Source organism: Bos javanicus, chromosome 6 (genome assembly GCF_032452875.1).
Source record: "Bos javanicus breed banteng chromosome 6, ARS-OSU_banteng_1.0, whole genome shotgun sequence".
NCBI lineage: Eukaryota > Metazoa > Chordata > Mammalia > Artiodactyla > Bovidae > Bos > Bos javanicus.
In genome coordinates this window covers 91,155,073-91,177,963 of record NC_083873.1, presented here as the reverse complement: position 1 = coordinate 91,177,963, position 22,891 = coordinate 91,155,073, and the positions used below count along the sequence as shown (strand labels likewise).

Here is a 22,891-nt window from a genome sequence, read left to right as displayed (position 1 = left end):
GCACTGAAAAGACCTGCATTCCTTCATTCATTCAGTACATAATTGCAGAGAACCTCCAATGAATAATTTAAAAGTTTTAGTGTACCACCTTTTACTTATTTACTCCACTGTCTAGAAATAAAGAGTCTGACCTATAGCTAGCTGAGAATACCTGCATTTATTCCACTTACCTGAATCTATGCTAACTTCTGGGGAAATTATAGCTTTCTTAGGTTAAACATGATTTCTAAAACTAGGAAACAGTAGTATTTATTCATGTCTTAATGTAGACATGTGATGAGTCAATGGAAATTCTTTTTGATGATGTATAATTCTTATTTGCATCATTGCTTAAAGTTTGGAAAGATGTATACATCTATCCATCCATCCAGTATTTACTGAGTACCTTCCATATGCCAGGTGACATGCTAGGTGAAAGGTATGAGCTCTGAAAAAGACTGATAAGGTCCCTGTTCTTTGAGGGCTTATAACTGAATGAGACAAAACAGACATTAAAAAGTAAACTAAGAAAGTATCAGAGCGTGAGAAATGCCAGAGAATTAAAATAAGGTCATGGATGTTCTAGATTGTTTGGTAAGAGAAGGGACTATTTAGATAAAATCCAAACGTCCAGAAGGAAGCACCAATGCAAAGAACAAGGGGAAAAACATTCCAAATAAAGAAAATTGCTAGTATAAAAGCCTCCGTGACTGGAGTATAGTGGCTGAGAGGGAAAATGTGAGATAAGGGTGGAGAAATCAGTAGCAACCAGATTACAGAGAACTTAGTAAAACAAGATACAGAATTGGATTTAATTCTAAATATAACTAAGTTATTGAAAGGTCCTATGCAGAAGAATGACATGACAACTTATGGATTTTTTTAAAATTTATATTGGAGCATAGTTGATTAACAATATTGTGTTAGTTTCAAGTGTACAGTGATGTGATTCAAATTATTTTCCTAGTTAGATTATTACAGAATATTGAGCCCTGTTCCCTGTGCTATACTGTAGGTCCTTGTTGATTATCTGTTTTACATATAGTGGCTGGAGACTTCCCTGGTGGTTCAGTGGTTAAAACTGCAGTCCTACTGCAGGGGACGCAGGTTTGACATAGACAGCAGTGTGTATATGTCAATCCTGAACTTTGAATCTATCCCTTTCCCCTGGTAACCATAAGTTCCCATAAGTTTGTTCTCTTCTCTAAGTCTCTGAGTCTGTTTCTGTCTGGTAAGTAAGTTCACTTGCATCTTTTTTCTTTTAAGATTCTGCATATAAGCAATATCATATATTTGTCTTTGTCTGATGTACTTCACTTAGTATGATTATCTCCAGGTCTATCCATGTTACAGCAAACAGCATTATTTCATTCTTTTTTGTGGCTGAGCAATACTCCATTGTTATGTATATACCACATCTTTATCCATTCATCTGTCAATGGACATTTAAGTTGCTTCCTTGTTTTGGCTATTGTAAACAGCGCTACAGTGAACATTGGGGGTACATGTATCTTTCCAAATTAGAGTTTTCTCCAGATATATGCCCAGGAATGGGACTGTTGGATCATATGGTAGTTCTCTTTTAGTTTTCTAAGGAACCTCCATATTGTTCTCCATAGTGGCTATCCCAGTTTACATTCCCACCAACAATGTAGGAGGGTTCCCTTCTCTCCACTCTCTCTACCATTTATTGTTTGTAGATTTTTTGATAATGGCCCTTCGGACTGGTGTAAGCTGATATCTCACTGCAGTTTTCATTTGCGTTTCTCTAATAATTAGCAAAGTTAAACATCTATTCATGTGCCTCTTGCCCATTTGCATGTCTTCTTTGGAGAAATTTAGGACTTCTGCCCATCTGTGGATTGGGTTTTTCTTTTTTTTGTTGGCTATTGAGCTACATGAGATGTTTGCATATTTTGGAGTTAATTCCTTGTCAGTTTCTTTGTTTGCTAATATTTTCTCTCATTCTATGGGTTGTCTTTTTGTTTCATATACGGCTTCCTTTGATGTGCTGAAGTTTTTAAGTTTAATTATGTCCCATTTATTTTTTGTTTTTATTTCAATCACTCTAGGAGATGGTGTGAAAAAGATATTGCTGTAATTTATGTCAGAGTGTTTTGGCTTATGTTTTTCTCTAAGAGTTTTATAGTATCCAGTCTTAAATTTAGGTCTTTAAGCCATTTTGAGTTTATTTTTGTGTGTGGTGTTAAAGAATGCTCTAATTTATATTTTTACATGTAGCTGTCCAGTTTTCCCAGCATCATTTGTTTGAAGAGACTGTCTTTCCTCTACTGTATAATCTTGCCTCCTTTACTGTAGATTAATTGACCACAAGTGAGTAAGTTTATTTCTGGGCTTTCTGTCCTGTTCCATAGATCTGTATTTCTGTTTTTGTGATGGTTAACATACTGTTTTGATTACTGTACCATTGTAGTATAGTCTGAAGTCAGGGAACCTGATTCCTACAGCTCTGTTTTTCCTTTTCAAGATTGCTTTGGCTATTTGAAATCTTTTGTGTTGGAGCTCAGAACTCTCACATTTAAGGGAGAATCTCTACAATATAATTATTCTCTGGTTTGTGGGCTGCATTCCCAGGGCAATGGGATTTGATTTTTATCACAAGTCTGCCCTTCCTACTTATCTTGTTATGTTTCCATCTTTACGTCCTTGTTGTAGAAGATATTTTCTGGCAGGTTTCAGTCTTTTTCACTGATGGTTGTTCCGCAGATAGTTGTGATTTTAGTGTGCTCATAAAAGGAGGTGAGCTCAGGATCTGTCTACTCCACCATCTTGGCCACTATCCTCCAGAATGGATTTTTTTAAAACATGATCTAACTGTACAGTTTTTACAAACGATGTAATTTATATTCAATGACATAAACATGTTAAAAGTTAAATAACAGAAAAAGATATTTCATGTTAACAGTAACCAAAAGAGAGCTGAATAGTTGTAGCTACACTTAACAGACCAAACAAAACACTGTTAGTACAGGCAAAGAAAGATAATTTATAATGATTCATTAAGTCGTAACAGTTAAACACAAGAATACAAAAAACTTTGGGAGGTGTCTATATTTCTGATGAAAGAGATGTTGAGCAGGCTCATGAATATAGCTGAGGAATTATCTAGCTGAATAAATGACAAGATGCTGAATGATAAAATCTATCTGCAGTATTTTTAAAACCACAATAAAACTCAACTCATATAAAATTTACATATTTTAACAGAATTAAAATGCAAGTATCAGAACTAGGAAGAAATAAATGTCTTTTTCCCCATCACAAAAATCCCAGGATATACAATGTTCAATATATTCTAACACAAATCCAATAGAACATGATCTGTTTCAGGAAAGGAAACTACCATATAAAATAATATAAGTAAATAAATGTGTATCTGTGTGATTGTTTACTGGCTAACACGTGTTTATCTGAATATATGTGTGTAACATACCTATACAATACAGCATTTTTCATTTCAGTATGGGATTCAGTGTAAAACAGACCCATCTTAAACCCTAGGTGTTTAATTATTGAGGCACCAAAATAACCTCAATGATGTCTTCAGCTAATTAAGACAGAGAGAACAAAAATCAGAAATCCAAATCAAGGAAAATGTTCTCTCCGGAAAGACAACACAACAAAGTTGTCAAGAAAATGGACCCCAGAACTAAGGATTAAGTCAGTATTCATAAAGCACTTCAAACAATGCCTGGCATATAGTTAATGCTATGTAATATTTAACTGTGAGAGGGCTGAGCACCGAAGAATTGATGCTTTTGAACTGTGGTGTTGGAGAAGACTCTTGAGAGTCCCTTGGACTGTAAGGAGATCCAACCAGTACATTCTGAAGATCAGCCCTGGGTGTTCTTTGGAAGGAATGATGCTCAAGCTGAAACCCCAGTACTTTGGCCACCTCATGCGAAGAGTTGACTCATTGGAAAGGACTGTGATGCTGGGAGGGATTGGGGGCAGGAAGAGAAGGGGACGACAGAGGATGAGATGGCTGGATGGCATCACTGACTCGATGGACGTGAGTCTGAGTGAACTCCGGGAGTTGGTGATGGACAGGGAGGTCTGGCGTGCTGCAATTCATGGGGTCACAAAGAGTCAGACACGACTGAGTGACTGAACTGAACTGAATATTTAACTAAAAATCAATTAAATGAGTAATAAATATTTTCTTACTAACAGTCCATTAATGGGCATCTCTACCTCAACTCTCCTACTGTGCTACATAGATAGCATCTTATTTGTGAAATTAGATACTAACAAAAATAAAATTATCACCATGTATCTGTTTATTGTTTAATGTTGAACTGTCCAGTGCCTCTTCCATCCATGATGTCAAGACATTTCCCCAAAAATGTTTGGCATTTTTACTCACAGTCCAATTTTTATTCTACACAAACAGCTATGGGAGGGCTCCTCCATGTCATTGTCTCTCACACCCCTTTCCTTCATCAGAAGAAGGCCTTTTTGCTAGATGAAAGTCTTCCCAGTTCTATCAGTCTCTGCCTCACTTCACTCTCCTTTTGACTTTCCAGTTTCCCCACAGCTAAGTCTACTGACTTACCCACTTGCAAGCTTAGCTCTACCCCAGTCCTTAGAACAGACCAACCTGAGATTCAACAATCCAGAAATTTCTGCATCCCGAAGCAAAACTCATACACTGTTCTGATGACGGAGCCCCTGCATACGAGGTTCCAAGTTTTACATGTGTTCAGTTTACAAATATGGGCTTTTATCTTGGCCTCTATGCCAACTTTTAGGCCAGTTCCTGCCAGGTACACTAGTCTAACCCTAGTGTGGAAGCCCTACCTTTCCCTGGACCATTCCTACATTGCTGCAGCCAGGCTGACTATGAAAAGACCCCCCCAGATATTTTCCTAGGTCCCAAGTATCACCTGCATCTGGATGCCTGCATTTAGAATAGTATTTAATTTTGTATCTCCTGTTGTCAATCACTTGCCAAGAATACAACCAGACTATTTGTCTTTTGAATACTGGTGAATTTCTAACACATGTTATATAAAAGGGTATTACCTACTTCTTACTAATAATGTCTGCTGTGAATAATCAGCCAAGCATTACTGAATGCTAAAATAAGAAACCAAGTTTTGACCCTATTTGCCCAGCTGAAAGTGTGCTTATTTTAGTTATCAATGTTACCAGCTCTAAAGCTATCACATTTTTGCCTCTGCTTTGCATGTGACATTCTCTTAGAGCTGTACCCATCTTAAACCAATCTCTGTTTCCATTCTGTTCTCCTAAGGTCTGTCTTTACTTATGCCCCTATTTTAAATTTATTTCCTCAAAAAGCTTTTAACCCTACTATAGCTACAAATCCTTTTCTTACTCCATTCTCGATCCTATGATGTTTTCATTCAGGGATGGACTGTAGTACATGAAACTTGTTTACTAACATACAAGAAATCAGATATCCAAATACATAGTGTTTAACCTAGAAATAATTATGTTGGAGGTTATTCACTTATTTTAGTGATGTTAATGAATAATTGGAGCACTTCTAGAATTCCTTGAAACTTGCCAGTTCCATGTCTTTGACCTTCTCCAGAAGACCAAACCTATTACTTGGTACTATTTGATCAAACACTCCGCTATTTGATCAAATACTGCAGTGCTTGGGGAAATTATTGTTTCCAAAAATTAAATTTACCTCCAAATGAGGAGAAATTGCTATTACTAAGGACATTTTTTAAATTGCTGAGCCTCTGAAAGTATTTCCAAAATTTAAAATGTTAAGAGAAAAGCAACATAGTTAAAATAAATGGATGAAAACCTAACACTATTATCTAATCTTTAAAATTACTCTTCCACATATAAAATAATTTCCTATCTTCTTACAGATTATAGAAATAAAATGAGAACATATATGACATTGCTGAAACCCATAAAAAGTGTAAAAAGTGAATAAAAGTAAGATTTCCTATTTATGCCGTATGATGCAAATTTAAATGGATTTGAAACAAATATTAAGGCTTACTCATTTTAAAACTGTATTTAGGCATAAAACATTAATATAAATTAATTTTAATGGACACAAATGTATAGATATATTTGTAAGAACAATAAAATAAAGGAGAGATGGATCTGTGCAACACATAGTTTAAAAAAAACCAAAACTGTATTTAGGACTCTGATTTGAGTTTAAGTTGACATTTTTATTTTGCAGGAAGTGCAAGAATATAAGTTCCTTTTTTTAAAGTAATTCTACTTGCAATAAAGTTATCTTTTTCGAGAAACTGTTCATCTTTTAGAAAGTGAAACCTAACTCACTCTTATTGAAACAAAGGAGGGAGAGGGAAATTCCGTACCTCAGAAGCCACAATAAATATAAACAATATCTTCGATTCTGCAGTGTGGGACTTCCCCAAAGAACAGATTGCAGGTTTTGCCAAGTCAACTGTACTGTCATCCAATCAGAGTTAGAGAGGGAAAGTGCCTTTGCAAATATATACTGCATCTGAGATCGATGTTTTCTGAGACACTCCTCAACTGTTCAGGCAGTCTGAGCCTACTGCAGAAGTACCTTCAGTTGCAGCACCATGAACAAAAGCGGTTTTCTTATTTTCTGCCTTATCCTTCTGACTCTGAGTCAAGGTAAGGAACATCAAGGGATACTTAATTTATAAGAACAGAAATAGGACTAGGGTATAGATTTTTGAAGTACAGAAATAATGAATGTATTTGCAAAAGTTTTACAGCCTGCCTAAAAATGAAGGGTAAATGAACAGAGATTGCTTCTGATCAGAGCTTATTATCAGAGAAGCAAGTGGAATAAAAGAAGAGAGGAGGAGGAAGGTGGGAGTGGAAAAGAAAGAGGGATATACAGAGAAAATATGAGGGAAGGAAGAGAAAGAGGAAGAGACAGGTATCTCCTTAGTTAACTTAAGTGTAATTAACTATATGACTGGGGCTCAATGTATCTTACAATCAACAAGTTACAATTCCATTCTTTCAGGGAATCAACTAATTAAATCAAACAGAGCTGTATGATCACAGATTGACTATGTGATTACACATGGAGGCAGAGGTTCTGCTAAGTACTACCAAATCCACATTAAATGCCTAAAATGAAAACTGTGCTAATGTCCTCTGCTATACACCTGTCTCTTTTCCTGCAGGCGTACCTCTCTCTAGGAATACACGCTGTTCCTGCATCGAGATCAGTAATGGATCTGTTAATCCAAGGTCCTTAGAAAAACTTGAAGTCATTCCTGCAAGTCAATCCTGCCCACGTGTCGAGATTATGTGAGTAAAACCTAATGATCATCTCCCTGGCTGTAATCAAACAATAAATACGTGATGATTATTCCAAACATTAGTAAAGGGTTTATGTTGATCCTAAGACTTCCATAGAGCAAAGAGAAACATCTAAAGTGAAACCTAAATGCCTGACTTTAAAACTATATATTCCATCTGTTTTATTGGCCCAACATTGTTTTAAATATTTTCACTCTTTTTTACTCCTACAGTGCCACAATGAAAAAGAATGGGGAGAAAAGATGTCTGAATCCAGAATCTAAGACCATCAAGAATTTACTGAAAGCAATTAACAAGCAAAGGTAGGTTTGCTATTGCTTTCAGAAGAACTGCTTTTTAAGAAATTTCAATTTTGGGAAGTTAGAAATATTTGCATTGGGCTTTCTGGTGGAATTCTTGGCTTAAAACGGTGTTACCACCATGCTTCCACTACCTCCATCTGCTTCTATACTTCAGGTGTCATCTTGTTTGGTATCAAAAGTTACCCTAATTACCTGTCTGGAAGTGTCATTAGGCCACTTCAACCTTCAAGCGGAGCTATAACAATGCAAGCAAAGATAAATTTCCCATAAGCTTTTCCTGGCCTTAAAAAAGCATCCTGTGTAACCCACAATGATTGTCTCACCACATTTCATCTAAGGACCTAGGATTACCTATGAACTCAGTATGTTCCTAGCAGAATTTAGACTGGACTCATTAGAGTCTCTTACACCCTCTTTCTCTTCTTACAGGACTAAAAGATCTCCTCGAACACGGAAAGAGGCATAATCACTGCACTACTGATAAGGATGGACCAGAGAGAAGCTACCTCTACAACTGTTTCCCTGTGTACAGTATATGTCAAGCCCTAATTGTCCGTGGACTTCGGTTTTCCTAAAAGGTGACCAAGCCAGTCACCATATCAGCTGCTACTACTCCTGCAAGGGAGAGGGTGGCTCATCACCCTGAGCTATTCAGTAGTAACTCTGCCCTGGCACTATAACTGTAAGCTACACCGAGGCACTACGTTCTCAGTCAATGTGCTAAGTCCCAGCCTTGCTACTGACAGTTTCCTCCCCTTTCCAATCTTTCTAGGTAATTAAGGGATCTTTCCAGCTCTGGGCTTATTAGAGACCTTAGGATCTCAAATAACTAAGAGATATTCAAACCAATAACACAATCTGCTTTTTAAAGAAAGATCTTTACTGCAGGGGCTTCCACTGCCACCCCTCCAAGGGGCCCATATTCTTTCAGGTGTTATGTACATAGTTCCAAATATATAGAAGCAGCCAGAAATATCTGGAAATGTAGGTGAAAACCGTAGTACTTAGTCAAAAACTATACAAAGTAGAATTCTTAAGGATATATGTTTTTTATATGATTTTCAGTGTTCATGGAATAACTTGTATACAACTATTAACTTGTGTAATTATTGCAATGGAATAAATTTTTAAATTTAGATACATGTTCTGCAGGCTATATAAGACAAATATGCTAAATGATTTCCAAAATAAAAGTAATGTTCTCTCCTAGAAAAACTAAGAAAGATTATGCAATTGTTTAGAAGCCAAAAACATAATAAATAATTATAACTAAGATGAAGTGTCTGGTGGATCATTTGACTGGGACATTTATTTCATAAAAAGCATACATCGGAGAATCCACAGCCAAAGAAGCAGGGGTGGGTGGAGGACAAATTAGTTTGAGGATTACCACATTCCTTCCAACTATAGTCTCATCATACAGGATTGGAAGGCCCATCATACAGGATTCTTCCAGGGCTTATGTGGCAAAGCAGAGCTTGGCCTAAGCTTCAGATCCTTAAGAGTGAACTTTCTATGAGACATTTGCAACCTGATAACATCAAACTCCAAAATATCTTAAATTAATGCCTCTTTCCCCTGCGCCCAGATCTATTTCTCCTCCTCTATTTTACACCCTAGATGAACAGCAGCAGCATCCATTCAGCTCCCAAAACCAGACTTTTCTGAGTACTTCTACACTGCTTCTCCCTCACCTCCCATATCCAATCAGTCACTGAGAAGGTATTTGCAAAGCATTTAGTTGGCACATTATTAGTATCTGAAAAGGAAAGGACAGACAACTAGCTGAAAAACAGGAAACAAATGAACAGGATTCCAGAAAAGAAAAAAGCACAATCCCTTAACATATGAAAAGATGCTCAATTTCATTAGTAATCAGGGACACATACATTCAAATTATTATGGTATACCATTTCATGCCACCAAATTAGAAAAAAACTTTATGTTGGGTAATATCAAGTATCAGGAAGGTATCTAGAGTAAAGAGATAACTCCACTTTTGATGAAAGAGAAAACAGCTATGACTACCCTGAAAACCAGTTTGTTATTATTTCATACAATTTAACATGTGCACACTCTATGCTCTACCAATTCAACTACTATGTAGACACCGCCGATAAATTCTTATATAGGATATACAGAGAGAATGTTCTAGCAACACTGTTTACAATAGTAAAACTCTGTATATAAAGCCACATGTTCATAAATAGAATGGATAAGTAAACTAGAGTATTTTAATTCAATGGAATATTATACAGTGTGAAAATAAATGAAGTACAACTATACACATAAACATGGATGAATTTCAAAAACAATCTTGCACAAAAGAAGCTTGCCACAGAAAAGTACATGCAGCATGGTTCCATTTACTATATAAAGTTTTAAAACAGAGAAAGTAAACACTGACAAAGACTCCTGAACACACAAGTTCCAACTATGTGGTTCCACTTACATTGAAATTTCTTTCAATACGTACTATAGTACTACATGATTTGCAGTTGGTTAAATCCCCAGATGTGGAACCACAGATATGGAGGTGGTGGTGGTGGTGGTTTAGTCGCTAAGTCGTGTCTGACTCTTGCAACCCCATGCCAGGCTCCTCTGTCCATGGGATCCTCCAGGAAAGAATACTGGAGTGAGTTGCCATTTCCTTCTCCAACAGATATGAAGAGTCAACTATAAAGTTACATATGGATTTTTGACTTGGGTGGGGAAGAGGGTCAGCGCCCCCATCCTTATGCTGTGCAAGGGTCAGCACCCCAATCCCTATGTTGTGCAAGGGTCAGCGCCCCAATCCCGATGTCATGCAAAGGTCAGCACCCCAACCCCTATGTTGTGCAAGGGTCAACTGTAGAGACATATATGATGAAAACAAATACAAAGGAATGATTTCCATAAAGTTCAGGATGGTGATTATTTCAGGAGGTGAGAAGGAAATGAAACCAGGGAATAGCACATAAGGGGCTTCTGGACTATAGTAAAGTTTTATTTTTCACCTAAATAATGGGTACATGAGAATTTGTTCTTTAATCTGAACCTACACATTTAATTTTTAAATACATGCTCTATTTTACACTTAATAAACCAAAACAAACTAGCAAAGAAACAAAGAACTTCAGAATATTACCAACTCTGAGATGTCTTCACGAACATCAAGCAACTTCACATAGCAAAAATGACAGAATAAGAGAGCTATCGCTGGGGATGTAATGTACAGCAGAACGACTGTAGTTAATAATGCTGTACTGCATATGTGAAAGTTATGCAAGAGAGTAAATGGTAAAGGTTCTCATCACAAGGAAAAAAACTGTAACCATGTGACAGTTGCTAACTAGACTTATTGAGGTGACATGACGATCGATCATTCCACAATATATACAAATACTGAACCATTAGGTTCTAAACCTGAAACTAATATGATAGTACCAGTTCAGTATGTCAACTGTACCCAATGAAGGAAACTTAAAAGATAGATAAAAATCTAATGCAGAGAAAGCACAAACACTAACACCATATTACATGGCCCTTAGTATGAAAACCTTAGGGGATCACAGCAAAATCGAAGTGGCAGAATTTCTCCTTCCTGCCCTCTCATTTTCTTTTTCTTCCTGACCCCATGAATTTACACAAAAGATCACCTATTTTATTCTCAACCAACTGCCAACTACTTTTCAGGAAGGTATTAACCAACAGAGCTTTAAATTGTTCTCTGTTCAAAGGCAGGGCATTCGTTTAACAACCATTTATCCCCATTATATACCCAGGTTAAAAGAAATTACTACTCTGTGAAGTTTATAATTTACTATTAATGACAGAAACAAAGGTAAATAAATCTGAACTGAAAAAACCCCAAATGTACAAAGAAAATAGAGGAAATCAGGGAAGCCTTTCCTGGGAAAGTGATGGCAATCTGAAATTTGAAAGACACGTATGTATCTGATAGGTAGAAAAATAAAAGTGAATTCTAGTAAAGGAAAGAGCATGTACAAAGACACAGGTGTGAAACAGCATAGTGTATTCAGTCTGGAAGAATGGAAGTTTAAATGGATATTGTGAGAAATGATTTTGAGGAGACAGACAGGGATTAGATCAGGAAAAATTCTTTCTAAGTATGCCATCATTATCAGTACATATTTATAAACTATATACATATTATAAAACATACATGAAAAAATGTTCAAGACTGCTAGACTATGTTGTAGTAACAAAGCTCTCAAAATATTAAATATGCACCACAATAAAAATTTATTTCTTGTTCAAACCAAGTTCCATGCAGGTGGGCAGGGCCTCTACACCAACTCAAGAACAGTCTCCCTCAATCTCAGTTGAGAGTCGCCATGACAGGAAGAGAAGGATGGAAGTGACATCTTGGCTCTTAAATGCTATACAGTCTACACCGCCTTGTCCAGAACAAGGGACTCCCTTACTTAATTGCCATGAGGGATATAAATTTGGAAGGGAATGTGTACTTGTCTCTTACACAAATAGAAAAAATTTAATGAGATTTTTAAAAATTATAAGCCAGAAAACAAGGCTCATGCAGAACTCTACTTCAGGAAGAGAAATCTATGAAGATATTTTAAAAAATAAGTCTCTATTCTTAGGGAAGTTAAGAGGTGAAAAAAGAACGTCTTTTCTAAGCAGAAAGCTGATGTAAGTAAAATCTGATGTACACAGTGAACAAAACGGACGTATCTACTGTATTACAGTCACGTTGTAAATCTCAGGGGGAGAATCTCTTTTTTTGGCAGGGGGAGGGAATATATGGCCTACAATGACCAATATGTTGCAACCTGATTTAAGAACACTGGTTTCCTATAAAGAAGGGAAAATGGGAAAGGGAAAAGTAATTGTAATTTTGCCTCTTAATTTTCTTTGTCAAACCATATTTGGTTAATTCATGTCCCATATCTAGACCTTGATAACTGATTAACACTGTTCTCCCTCCATTCAGAGCCTGGCTGAAACCTCAATAAAGCAGTAAGAATACAATATTTAGTAAGTCATTACAGCTTGTATGGGCCTCTGTTTTCTCAAATAAAAGAGAAGTAGAAATCCTCCATAAATGTTGCTAAGACAACAAACTATCAAGAGCTAATTAAAATACTATTTCTACATTACTTTGCTGACGAAAGTCTGTCTAGTCAAAGCTACGGTTTTTCCAGTAGTCAGGTATGGATGTGAGAGTTGGACCATAAAGAAAGCTGAACACTGAAGAACTGATGCTTTTGAACTGTGGTGTTGGAGAAAACTCTTGGACTGAAAGGAGATCAAACCAGTTAATCCTAAAAGAAATCAGTCCTGAATATTCATTGGAACAACTGATGTTGAAGCTCCAATACCATAGTCACCTGATGCAAAGAACTGACTCCTTCGAAAAGACCCTGATGCTGGGAAAGATTGAAGGCAGGAGGAGAAGGGACAACAGAGGATAAGATGGTTGGATGGCATCACTGACTCGATGGACATGAGTTTGAGCAAGCTCCGGGAGATGGTGAAGGACAGGGAAGCCTGGCATGCTGCAGTCTGTGAGGTCACAAAGAATCAGGGACAACTGAATGACTGAACGACATGATAGGATTATATATGATTTTTTTAAATTTTATTTTCCAAGTTTCCTATAAGAACATGTTTACTGTTTTTATTTAATTACAATAGGAGGGGAAAAGTTAAGCAATTTTCAAAGACACTGAATTTTAAGCATCAGTCTTAAAGGACTAAGATTTATGCTGTCAGAGACCTTTATGAAACTAATCATCTCTGAAAAAAGATCTGAACTGAAAACAGAGTCATGCAGATACCAGAACTTCTTTCTCCATGCTAGACTAAAACTTAACAGCTCGTGTTAAAAATCACCAACCTATTAGTGAATGTATTTTGGATCATCATATAATAATGTATGGTGATCCAAATGTATTTGTTATCAGTCTCCTTGCTTAACCTCTTGCCTGCTACAGGTTATTCACTATACAAATCATTGCCATATTTATAAAAAATTAATATAATTATATTTCTCCCCTGGTTTCATCCTTCCAATACCATTCCACCACACTTGACATGAAATCCAAAATTCATCATGGTCTGTAAGGCTCTGCATAACTCTCCTGCCTCATTCCTGCCATTTTCCACCTCTACCTTTCTACTTCAGCCATACCAGCCTCCTATACTTCTCAAATACAGCAAGCATATTCCCATCACTTCCACAGCATTCCACAAGAACATTGGAGTGGGTTGCCATGCCCTCCTTCTGGGGATCTTCCCAACCCAGGGATCAAACCCAGGTCTCCTGCACTGCAGGCAGATTCTTTACCACTAGTGCCACCTCAGTTCAGTTCAGTTCAGTTGCTCAGTCGTGTCCGACTCTTTGCGACCCCACGAATCGCAGCACGCCAGGCCTCCCTGTCCATCACCAACTCCCAGAGTTCACTCAGACTCACATCCATCGAGTCAGTTATGCCATCCAGCCATCTCATCCTCTGTCATCCCCTTCTCCTCCTGCCCTCAATCCCTCCCAGCATCAGAGTCTTTTCCAATGAGTCAACTCTTCACATGAGGTGGCCAAAGTATTGGAGTTTCAGCTTCAGCATCATTCCTTCCAAAGAAATCCCAGGGCTGATCTCCTTCAGAATGGACTGGGTGGATCTCCTTGCAGTCCAAGGGACTCTCAAGAGTCTTCTCCAACACCATAGTTCAAAAGCATCACTTCTTTGGCACTCAGCCTTCTTCACAGTCCAACTCTCACATCCATACATGACCACAGGAAAAACTATAGCGTTGACTAGATGGACCTTTGTTGGCAAAGTAATGTCTCTGCTTTTGAATATGCTATCTAGGTTGGTCATAACTTTCCTTCCAAGGAGTAAGCATCTTTTAATTTCAACCTGGGAAGCCCCAAATAGAGGAGCATCCCTGGGTGGGACACTCTTAAACCTTAGGAGAAAGTCAACTTAGAAATAAAGAGAAGCTTACTAGTTTCGTTGAATCATCACAGGCACAGAAGGCATGACAACCTTCTCCCATTACAATATCCACTATGTGTACTGGCAAACTGTTTACTAAACTATGAGAGGCCCTGACTGGAAATAGAATTAAGGTTAGGTTTTAAGCAGCAGCTTACATGACTTTCAAAAATAAATGTGCTTTAAAACTAAATTTAATGCTCTAACAGCACCAAAAGCTGTTAAGAGTAGGGGAAATCCATGCTCCTCACAGGGTTTCATTCTGAAAGACACTTATTTCAAAACCAAAAATAACTTGTCTTATTTTCACTTGTGATAGAGACAAGCATGTTGTTTACATATAATGCAACATTTTCCCACTTTGTTCAAATTTAATTAGAGCCAGAACAACATGGCCATCTCATTTCCTAGGCTCAGATGCAAGAGAAAAACTCCCTTACTTTTACTTTAGTTACTGCTGCTGCTGCTGCTAGTCGCTTCAGTCGTGTCCGACTCTGTGCAACCCCAGAGACGGCAGCCCACCAGGCTCCCCGTCCCTGGGATTCTCCAGGCAAGAACACTGGAGTGGGTTGCCATTTCCTTCTCCAATGCATGCAAGTGAAAAGTGAAAGTGAAGTCGCTCAGTCGTGTCCGACTCTTAGCGACCCCGTGGACTGCAGCCCACCAGGCAAGAGTACTGGAGACTTTAGTTACTACAGAATAGGAAAAGAGGACAAAAGGAGAAATTGAAAAAAGTTTAACATCAATCTCATCTTAAGGAGAGTTAAAGAGTCTGTCCAACTCCATCATTCCCAGAAGACTTTTACCTTGGTATGTGTGGTTTTCAAGGCTCAACAGTTTCCTAAAATTATAAGCAAAACATACAAATGCACACATACAGGTAGCCTTTACCAGACTGTGAGAGAGCTCAACAACCTCCAAATGGCTAAAATCCATGAGTGTACTAATTCATTCAAGACCTTGAACAGACCATTTCAGTTTGCAAAACATTCACTTCAGGCCACAGGGACATCAATATACACACTTCAATCTGGGTAATCTTACATGCAAATGACTCTGGACATATTTGGCAGTCTAGGGATTTAGAAACCTGAGCTGACTTCAAGATCTGGCCCTAAAGGAGATATAAATAGTCATTATTTCCAAGGTATTCCTAGAATTTCAAGACTATCTGAACTATTAACCATAATACCACCTTTTTAAAAAACTTCTAGAACCACTGAGGGTACAAACTTGCTGTTAGAAATTAAAGACATCCTTCAGATTACTATATGAGACTAAATGGATTCCTGGCATATTCTCAACTCAATCAAATTCAACTTAACGAACTGTGCACCTACTATCTTCAAGATCCAATGAGGCAACAAAGACAACATGATATCTGACCTTAAAATTTTTATACTCCAGTGGGAAAAAAGCACATATATAAACCAAATATCACCAGCAATCAAAGGTAGGAAACACTAATGTTTAGATAACTGGTATTGTAAATAATGCTGATAAAAAAAAGAAATCTATTATGTTGGAAGTGATAAACATCTTACATACAGTTAGTAGAAATACCTTGTGTTAAATTCAAAGGAACATGTAAGTTATCACTAAAACACTACAAGGATACATATTAACTTTCCTCAGGATAAAAGAATGCTTATATTATTAAAATCACAGGAGATATAAAGAGATCAAAGTCATATTCTGCCTATATGAATAAGGGTAAAATTGAGACTAAATCATGAATGTGCCATTCTAAATTGTGTAGGTAACTGGACTTCTCATCTCATTAATTTTGTTTTATTAAGAAAAGCCCACATAGTAACGAAGTCAACCATAAACAGAGGCAGAACAATATGTAGTCTAGCTTGGTTGTTGTTTAGTTGCTAAGTCATGTCAGACTCATTTGTGACTCTATGGACAGTAGCCTGTCAGGCTCCTCTGTCTATGGAATTCTGGAGTGGGTTTCCAGGCAAGAACACTGGAGTGGGTTGCCATTTCCTTCTTCAGGGGATCTTCCTGACCAAGGGATCAAACCCACATCTCCTGCGATGATAGGTGGATTCTTTACCACTCAGCCACCTGGGAAACCTAGCCTAGCCAGATCCACCTTATAGTGGTACCTGGAAGGCGTTTGGGAAGCTTCTATACAACAAACAAAGAGAGTCTTGTTAAAAGGGAAACTGAGGCACACACATTGATATTTTTCAAAAGTTTATTTGAGCAAACATTAATTCAAATCAAGCAGCACCAAACCAAAGCTGGTTAGAAACACTCCATTGACAGGAGCTAGGGCTGAGGTTTTTACAGAGAAGATGCAGAAGCAAAGCAAGGAAAGTATTCGATTGACCACAGCTTAAATAGCTGCCTTACTTGGGAAAACCTAGTTGACTGGTTTTCATTTTTTCAGTGTACTGACTCTGGTTTTAGTTTGCTGGTGTAGGCTACCAAGGCACTAAAGCCACCTCAATCTAACGGCCTCCTTGTTTAATTACCTTAACAATTCATTTTTAAAAATTTGATTACAGTCATAATAGTATTTATGTTATTGAATTTAGATCATGCAGATCAATTATACCTCCTGATGACTAATAGGTACAAAAAAATGAAATGCATGTGGATCTACATTGTCTCACTCTAACTGATGCTCATCATCTCTCAGAAGGAATACTAAAGGGAGCAGGATAAGACAGTCAACATAATAAATTCTAAACTAAGTTTAAGAGCTACTGAGGAAAAGGAAAGACGACCTAGGGCTGTGGTGTGTTCAGGGAAGATGTGACAAGAAAACAGAATTCTAAGTGAAATTCTTATTGAGGAGCTTGCTGAAGTTCAGCATGGTCAAGAAGCAAGAATCACAGCATTAGCACTGTAGACAGCCACCATTCATATACTCACAAAGACCTCTGTAAATAGCTCATCATACTTTGGGACTAAGTAAAACAATTATTTAGCTTGCAGGGAAAGAATGGATTGAGATAGAAAATAAAATTCCAAGTCAAAGACCATCATTTACTGAAGTATCTCACCTGTGTTTTAGAACATAAAAACAGAACCTAATTAAATTGGAATTATACATTTTGGTAGAAACAGAATTATGAGTAATAACACAATGCATTACATCTAACTGACTCAAAATAAAAATTCACCTAACAAAACTGTAAAGTAACTATACTCCAATTTAAAAAATTCACAATTAAAGTAATAAATGAATTTTCACAAATTACACATCAGCAACCACAAAGCCTGACTAACAAATACCACAAATACCAGAGGAGAAAAGACAGACAAGATATATTCACAATGGCAGACACTATAACATTAGTTGAAATGTTAGATCATAATTTTCAACTGGGAGCACATACCAGGAGAAATATATTTGAATCTTGGAATGAGTAGCAAATACAGTTTGAAACACCCAATTTTGTAATCTGGAAATCAGCAACATTCCTTTTTTAATAAAAACTACAAAAAAAAACAAAGTTTATACAATCATCTTGGCTTGCTGTAGAAATTCTCAAAGATAGGATAAGGAAGTTTTCAGAGTAAGCCTTAGCATAAATGCTATATATTAACATTTGCTTCCTACTAACATAACAGGCATTGTTTGTTTCAAGAGAGTATATGTTTTATTTTAAAATCAAGTTTGAAATTTTGGGTACTATAGTACAATACAAAAGGTGCTCTTAGTTCCCCAAAGCTAACTTTTGTCACATCTGCTACTTCCTCTATTTCAAGACTTCCAGATCCTCTTGAGCCTGCAAGGTGTAAACCAAGAACATTTTCAAAATTATACCACTTAGATTCTGACTTGAGGTACCAACAAGTGATGGAATCAAAAGGGAATGGTTTTAGGTTATGGGCTGCTGCTAAGTCACTTCAGTAGTATCCAACTCTGTGCGACCCCAGAGATGTCAGCCCACCAGGATCCCCCACCCCTGGGATTCTCCAGGCAAGAACACTGGAGTGGGTTGCTATTTCCTTCTCCAATGCATGAAAGTAAAAAGTGAAAGTGAAGCTGCTCAGTCGTGTCTGACTCTTAGCGACCCCATGGACCACAGCCTACCAGGCTCCTCCGTCCATGGGATTTTTCAGGCAAGAGTACTGGAGTGGGGTGCCATTGCCTTCTCCATGGTTATGGGCACTGACATGCAAAAGAAAATATTCATTTATTTCCCATATAAATTTAGTATATATTGCAAAGGATGCAATCTAATCTCATTTTGAAAAAAGAAATTCAAAAGTAATATCTGGAATTCAACTTTAATTCAGATCTCTAAGATAACTTCCTGAAATTCATTTTGGATAAAATTTATCCTAACATACATGAGCAGACTTTGTATGTCATTCTACTTGTCTTGACCTACATTTATAAAGTCATGTCAGGTCACTAGTTGACCACAACACAAGTAAACAAATTTCAGTGACTACATATAACAAAGAATACCCACTTTGCAAAAATACTTGGTAAAGAAACAAATGGATGGTTTCAGTCATCAAGTGAGAGAATTAGATTTTCAGAGTTCCTACTATACTCAGAATGTCTAGTTTTCAACAAGAAAGGCATACAAAGAAACACAAAAGTACAGCCCTTTCAAAAAGGAAGAACTGATGAAAAACCATTCCTGAAGAAACCCAGACATTCATGGGACTTACTAGACAAAGATGTTAAATCAACCACCTTAAAATATGCTCAAAGAGCTAAAGGAAATCATGTACAAAGAATAAAAGGAAACTGGGAAAAATGCTATGTGAAGAAAATGAGTGTATCAATAGAGACAGAAATTACAAAAAGGAGCCAAATACAAATTCTGGAGCTGAAAAGTAAAAAAATGAAATGAAAAATTCACTAGAGGGGTTTATCAGCATTTTTGAGCCAGCAGAAGAAAGCTTAGCAAATTTGAAAGTAAGTCAATTGAAATTACTGCATCTGAGAAGCAAGAAAAAAAAAAGAATGGAAAAAAGTGAACAGAGCCTAAGGGACCTATGGAATACCATAAAATAAAGTAATACAATGCAAGTCCCAGAAGGAGAAAAGAGAAAGGGATAGAAAGAGTATTTGTAGAAATAATGACCAAAAATTTCCCAAATCTAGCAGAACACATGAGTCTACACATCCAAGAAGTTCAATGCACTTCAAGCAGGATAAACTGAAAGAGATAGATAATAATCAAATTCTCACCAATGAGAGAGAATCTTGAAAGCACTGAGAAGTGATTCATCATATACAAAGTATCGTTAATAAGATTAATAGTCAACTTCTCATCAAAAGCCATGGAGACCAGAATGCTGAGAGGTGACGTATTTTAAATTCTGAAAGAAAAAAAATTCTGTCAATCAAAAATTCTAAATCTGGCAAAACTATCTTTTAAGAATGAAGGAGAAATAAAAGCATTTCCAGATAACAGAAACTAAGGGAGTTCACTGCTATTAGACTCGCCTGACAAGAAATGCTAAAGGGAGTCCTTCAGACCAAAGAGAAAGGACACTAGACAATGAACTGAAACTATGACAAAACAGAGAACACTGGCAAAAGTGATTACATAGTGAAGAAGAGAGAGGAGGAGCAGTGGAGTCACCACCACCTAAACTATAGTGCTGGAGAGGCAAGCCACATGGAGGAGTCTTCAGGAGCCATTTAACAGCCAGGACTATACCGCTGAAGAAAGAAGTTACACGGATAAGACCTGTGATGTCATTTTGGACATCCAGTCCAGTAAAGCCTTCAGATGACTCTAGCCCCAGTCGCTGATTGCAACAGAGAAAAATCACTAACAAACTTCGGTGGGAAAGTTAGGTATTAATTTAGAGATCAAGTAACTTAAATTCACACTATATCAGGCAATAATTCATAGTTTGAAACAATCAATTATGGACAATCTCTATTTTATAGAAATAAAAATCAGTATTTATAATAATAAAAAACTTCTAAATCATTAAAAGCATAAAAACTAAGAAAAAACATTGAGCCTGATGAAATATATCTGAGGATGGAGGGTCAATGAAACTCTCATTCACTCACTAACAGTGGAAGCATAAATTGGTATGACTTCTTAAACTGAATATATATACACACTATGAACTAGCAATTCCACTCCCAATGATACACTCAAGAGAAATGCATATACGTGTGGACCAAAAGATGCACACAAGAATGCTCATAACACCAAATGGGAAACAATCAAAAAGTCCGTCAACTGGATGTACACCCCATTGTAAGTCATACAACAGAATATTATAAAAAATAAAATGAACAAACAACTCCTCCACACATAACATGAATGAATCTCAAAAATATAATATTTAGAGAAAGAAATAAGGCACTAAAAACATATCATATAATGCCATTTATATAGTTCAAAAATAGACAAAACTCACCTAAGATACAAGTTACCTTTGGGGAAGCTGGGAAGGGTACTGTCATGCTACTGACACTCTGTTAAAAGTCACTGAGCCATACCGGTACACTCTTCTATATATATATATATTTTTTTTTTTTTTTTCCCCTCCAGTATGTATGTTGTATTATTCAGCCAGAGCTGTCATAACAAAAGATCACACACTGAGCAGCTTAAAAGCAATAGAAATTTATTTTCTCACAAATCTGGATACTGGAAGTCCAAGACCAAGGAGTCAGTAGGGTTGGCTTCTTCTGAAATCTCTCTCCTTAGCTTGCTGATGGCCATCTCCTCCTCGTGTCTTCTTCACGTGGTCTTTCCTGTACCTCTGTGCATCCTCATCTCTTCTAATAAGGACACTAGTCATAATGGTTTAGGAACCATCCTAATGATTCCATTTTAAATTAATTATCTCTTTAAAAATCCTATCTCTAAATAAAGTTACATTCTGAGGTACTGGCAGTTAGAACTTCAACATATGAATTTTCGGGGACATAATTCAGCTCATATAACATGTCACACTTTGAAAAAATTATGCAAGAAATGAAGGCAACAAAATATAAAAAGCAAGTATTTTAACTGCAAATGGATTAGATCTTCCTATTCAAAGTCTGTAAAGAAATGACATACATTTATAATGTTAATATCCTGACTCCACTTGACAACTGTTCCTCACAATATAGATGATGCAGAAATCAAGCCAATACAAACTAAAATGTCAATAAGTAAAAAAACAAAAAACTGAAATAAGCTCTGGTCTTGAGTTTCATACATTAAACTAACAAAAGTAAATGAAATGACAAGGGAATTGGGAAACTGGTATATCTACACACTGATGAAGGTATTACAAAATCAGTCCAGTCTTACTGTCAAATTGTTTCAAAAGATATAAAAATGTTTTTAATCTTTGTGTCTATGCTTCTAAAGAAAGAAAATATCCCAAGAAAGTAAAATCTCTGAAAAAAATAAGAGTACCCCTATTATATCTTCTTCCACTTTATTGACTACACTAAAGCCTTTGACTGTGTGGATCACAACAAACATCTCTTGAAAATTCTTCAAGAGATGGGAATACCAGACCACTTTACCTGCCTCCTGAGAAATCTGTATGCAGGTCAAGAAGCAACAGTTAGAACCAGACATGGCATAACAGACTGGTTCCAAATTGGGAAAGAAGTATGTCAAGGCTGTATATTGTCACCCTGCTTATTTAACTTACATACAGAGTATATCATGCAAAATGCTGAGCTGGAAGAAGCACAAGCTGGAATCAAGACTACGGGGAGAAATAGCAATTACCTCAGATATGCATGATACCACCCTTATGGCAGAAAGGAAAGAAGAATTGAACAGCCTTTTGCTGAAGGTGAAAGAAGAGAGTAAAAAAGCTGGTTTAAAACTCAACATTCAGAAAACTAAGATCATGGCATCTGGTCCCATCACTTTATGGCAAATAGATGGGGAAACAATGCAAACAGTGACAGACTTTATTCTCTTGGACTCCAAAACCACTGCAGATGGTGACTGCAGCCATGAAATTAAAAGACGCTTGCTCCTTGGAAGAAAAGCTACGACCAACCTAGACAGCATATTAGAAAGCAGAGACTTTGCCAACAAAAGTCTGTACAGTCAAAAGGTTTTTCCACTAGCCATGTATGGATGTGAGAGTTGGACCATAAAGAAAACTGAGTGCTGAAGAACTGATGCCTTTGAACTGTGGTGTTGGAGAAGACTCTTGAGAGTCCCTTGGACAGCAAGGAGATCAAGCCAGTCAACCCTAAAGGAAATCAGTTCTGAATATTCATTGGAAGGACTGACGCTGAAACTCCAATACTTTGGCCACCTGATGCAAAGAATTAACTCATTGGAAAAGACCCTGATGGTGGGAAAGATTGAAGGCAGGAGAAGGGGATGACAGAGGATGAGATGGTTGGATGGCATCACCGACTTAATGGACATGAGTTTGAGCAAGCTC

The 22,891-nt window shown here is 37.0% G+C and overlaps 2 protein-coding genes across 7 annotated transcripts in view; one reads left to right on the top strand and one right to left on the bottom strand.

The window, feature by feature from the left end:
- Positions 1-22,891, bottom strand: part of ART3 (ADP-ribosyltransferase 3 (inactive)) — a 142,619-nt gene that overhangs the window by 117,251 nt on the left and 2,477 nt on the right. The window lies entirely within an intron of this gene.
- Positions 6,468-8,841, top strand: CXCL10 (C-X-C motif chemokine ligand 10). Its single transcript, XM_061420508.1, has 4 exons — positions 6,468-6,603; positions 7,128-7,254; positions 7,479-7,568; positions 7,998-8,841. Exons 1-4 carry the CDS (start codon positions 6,549-6,551, stop codon positions 8,032-8,034), a joined length of 309 nt encoding a protein of 102 aa, XP_061276492.1. The 5' UTR covers positions 6,468-6,548; the 3' UTR covers positions 8,035-8,841.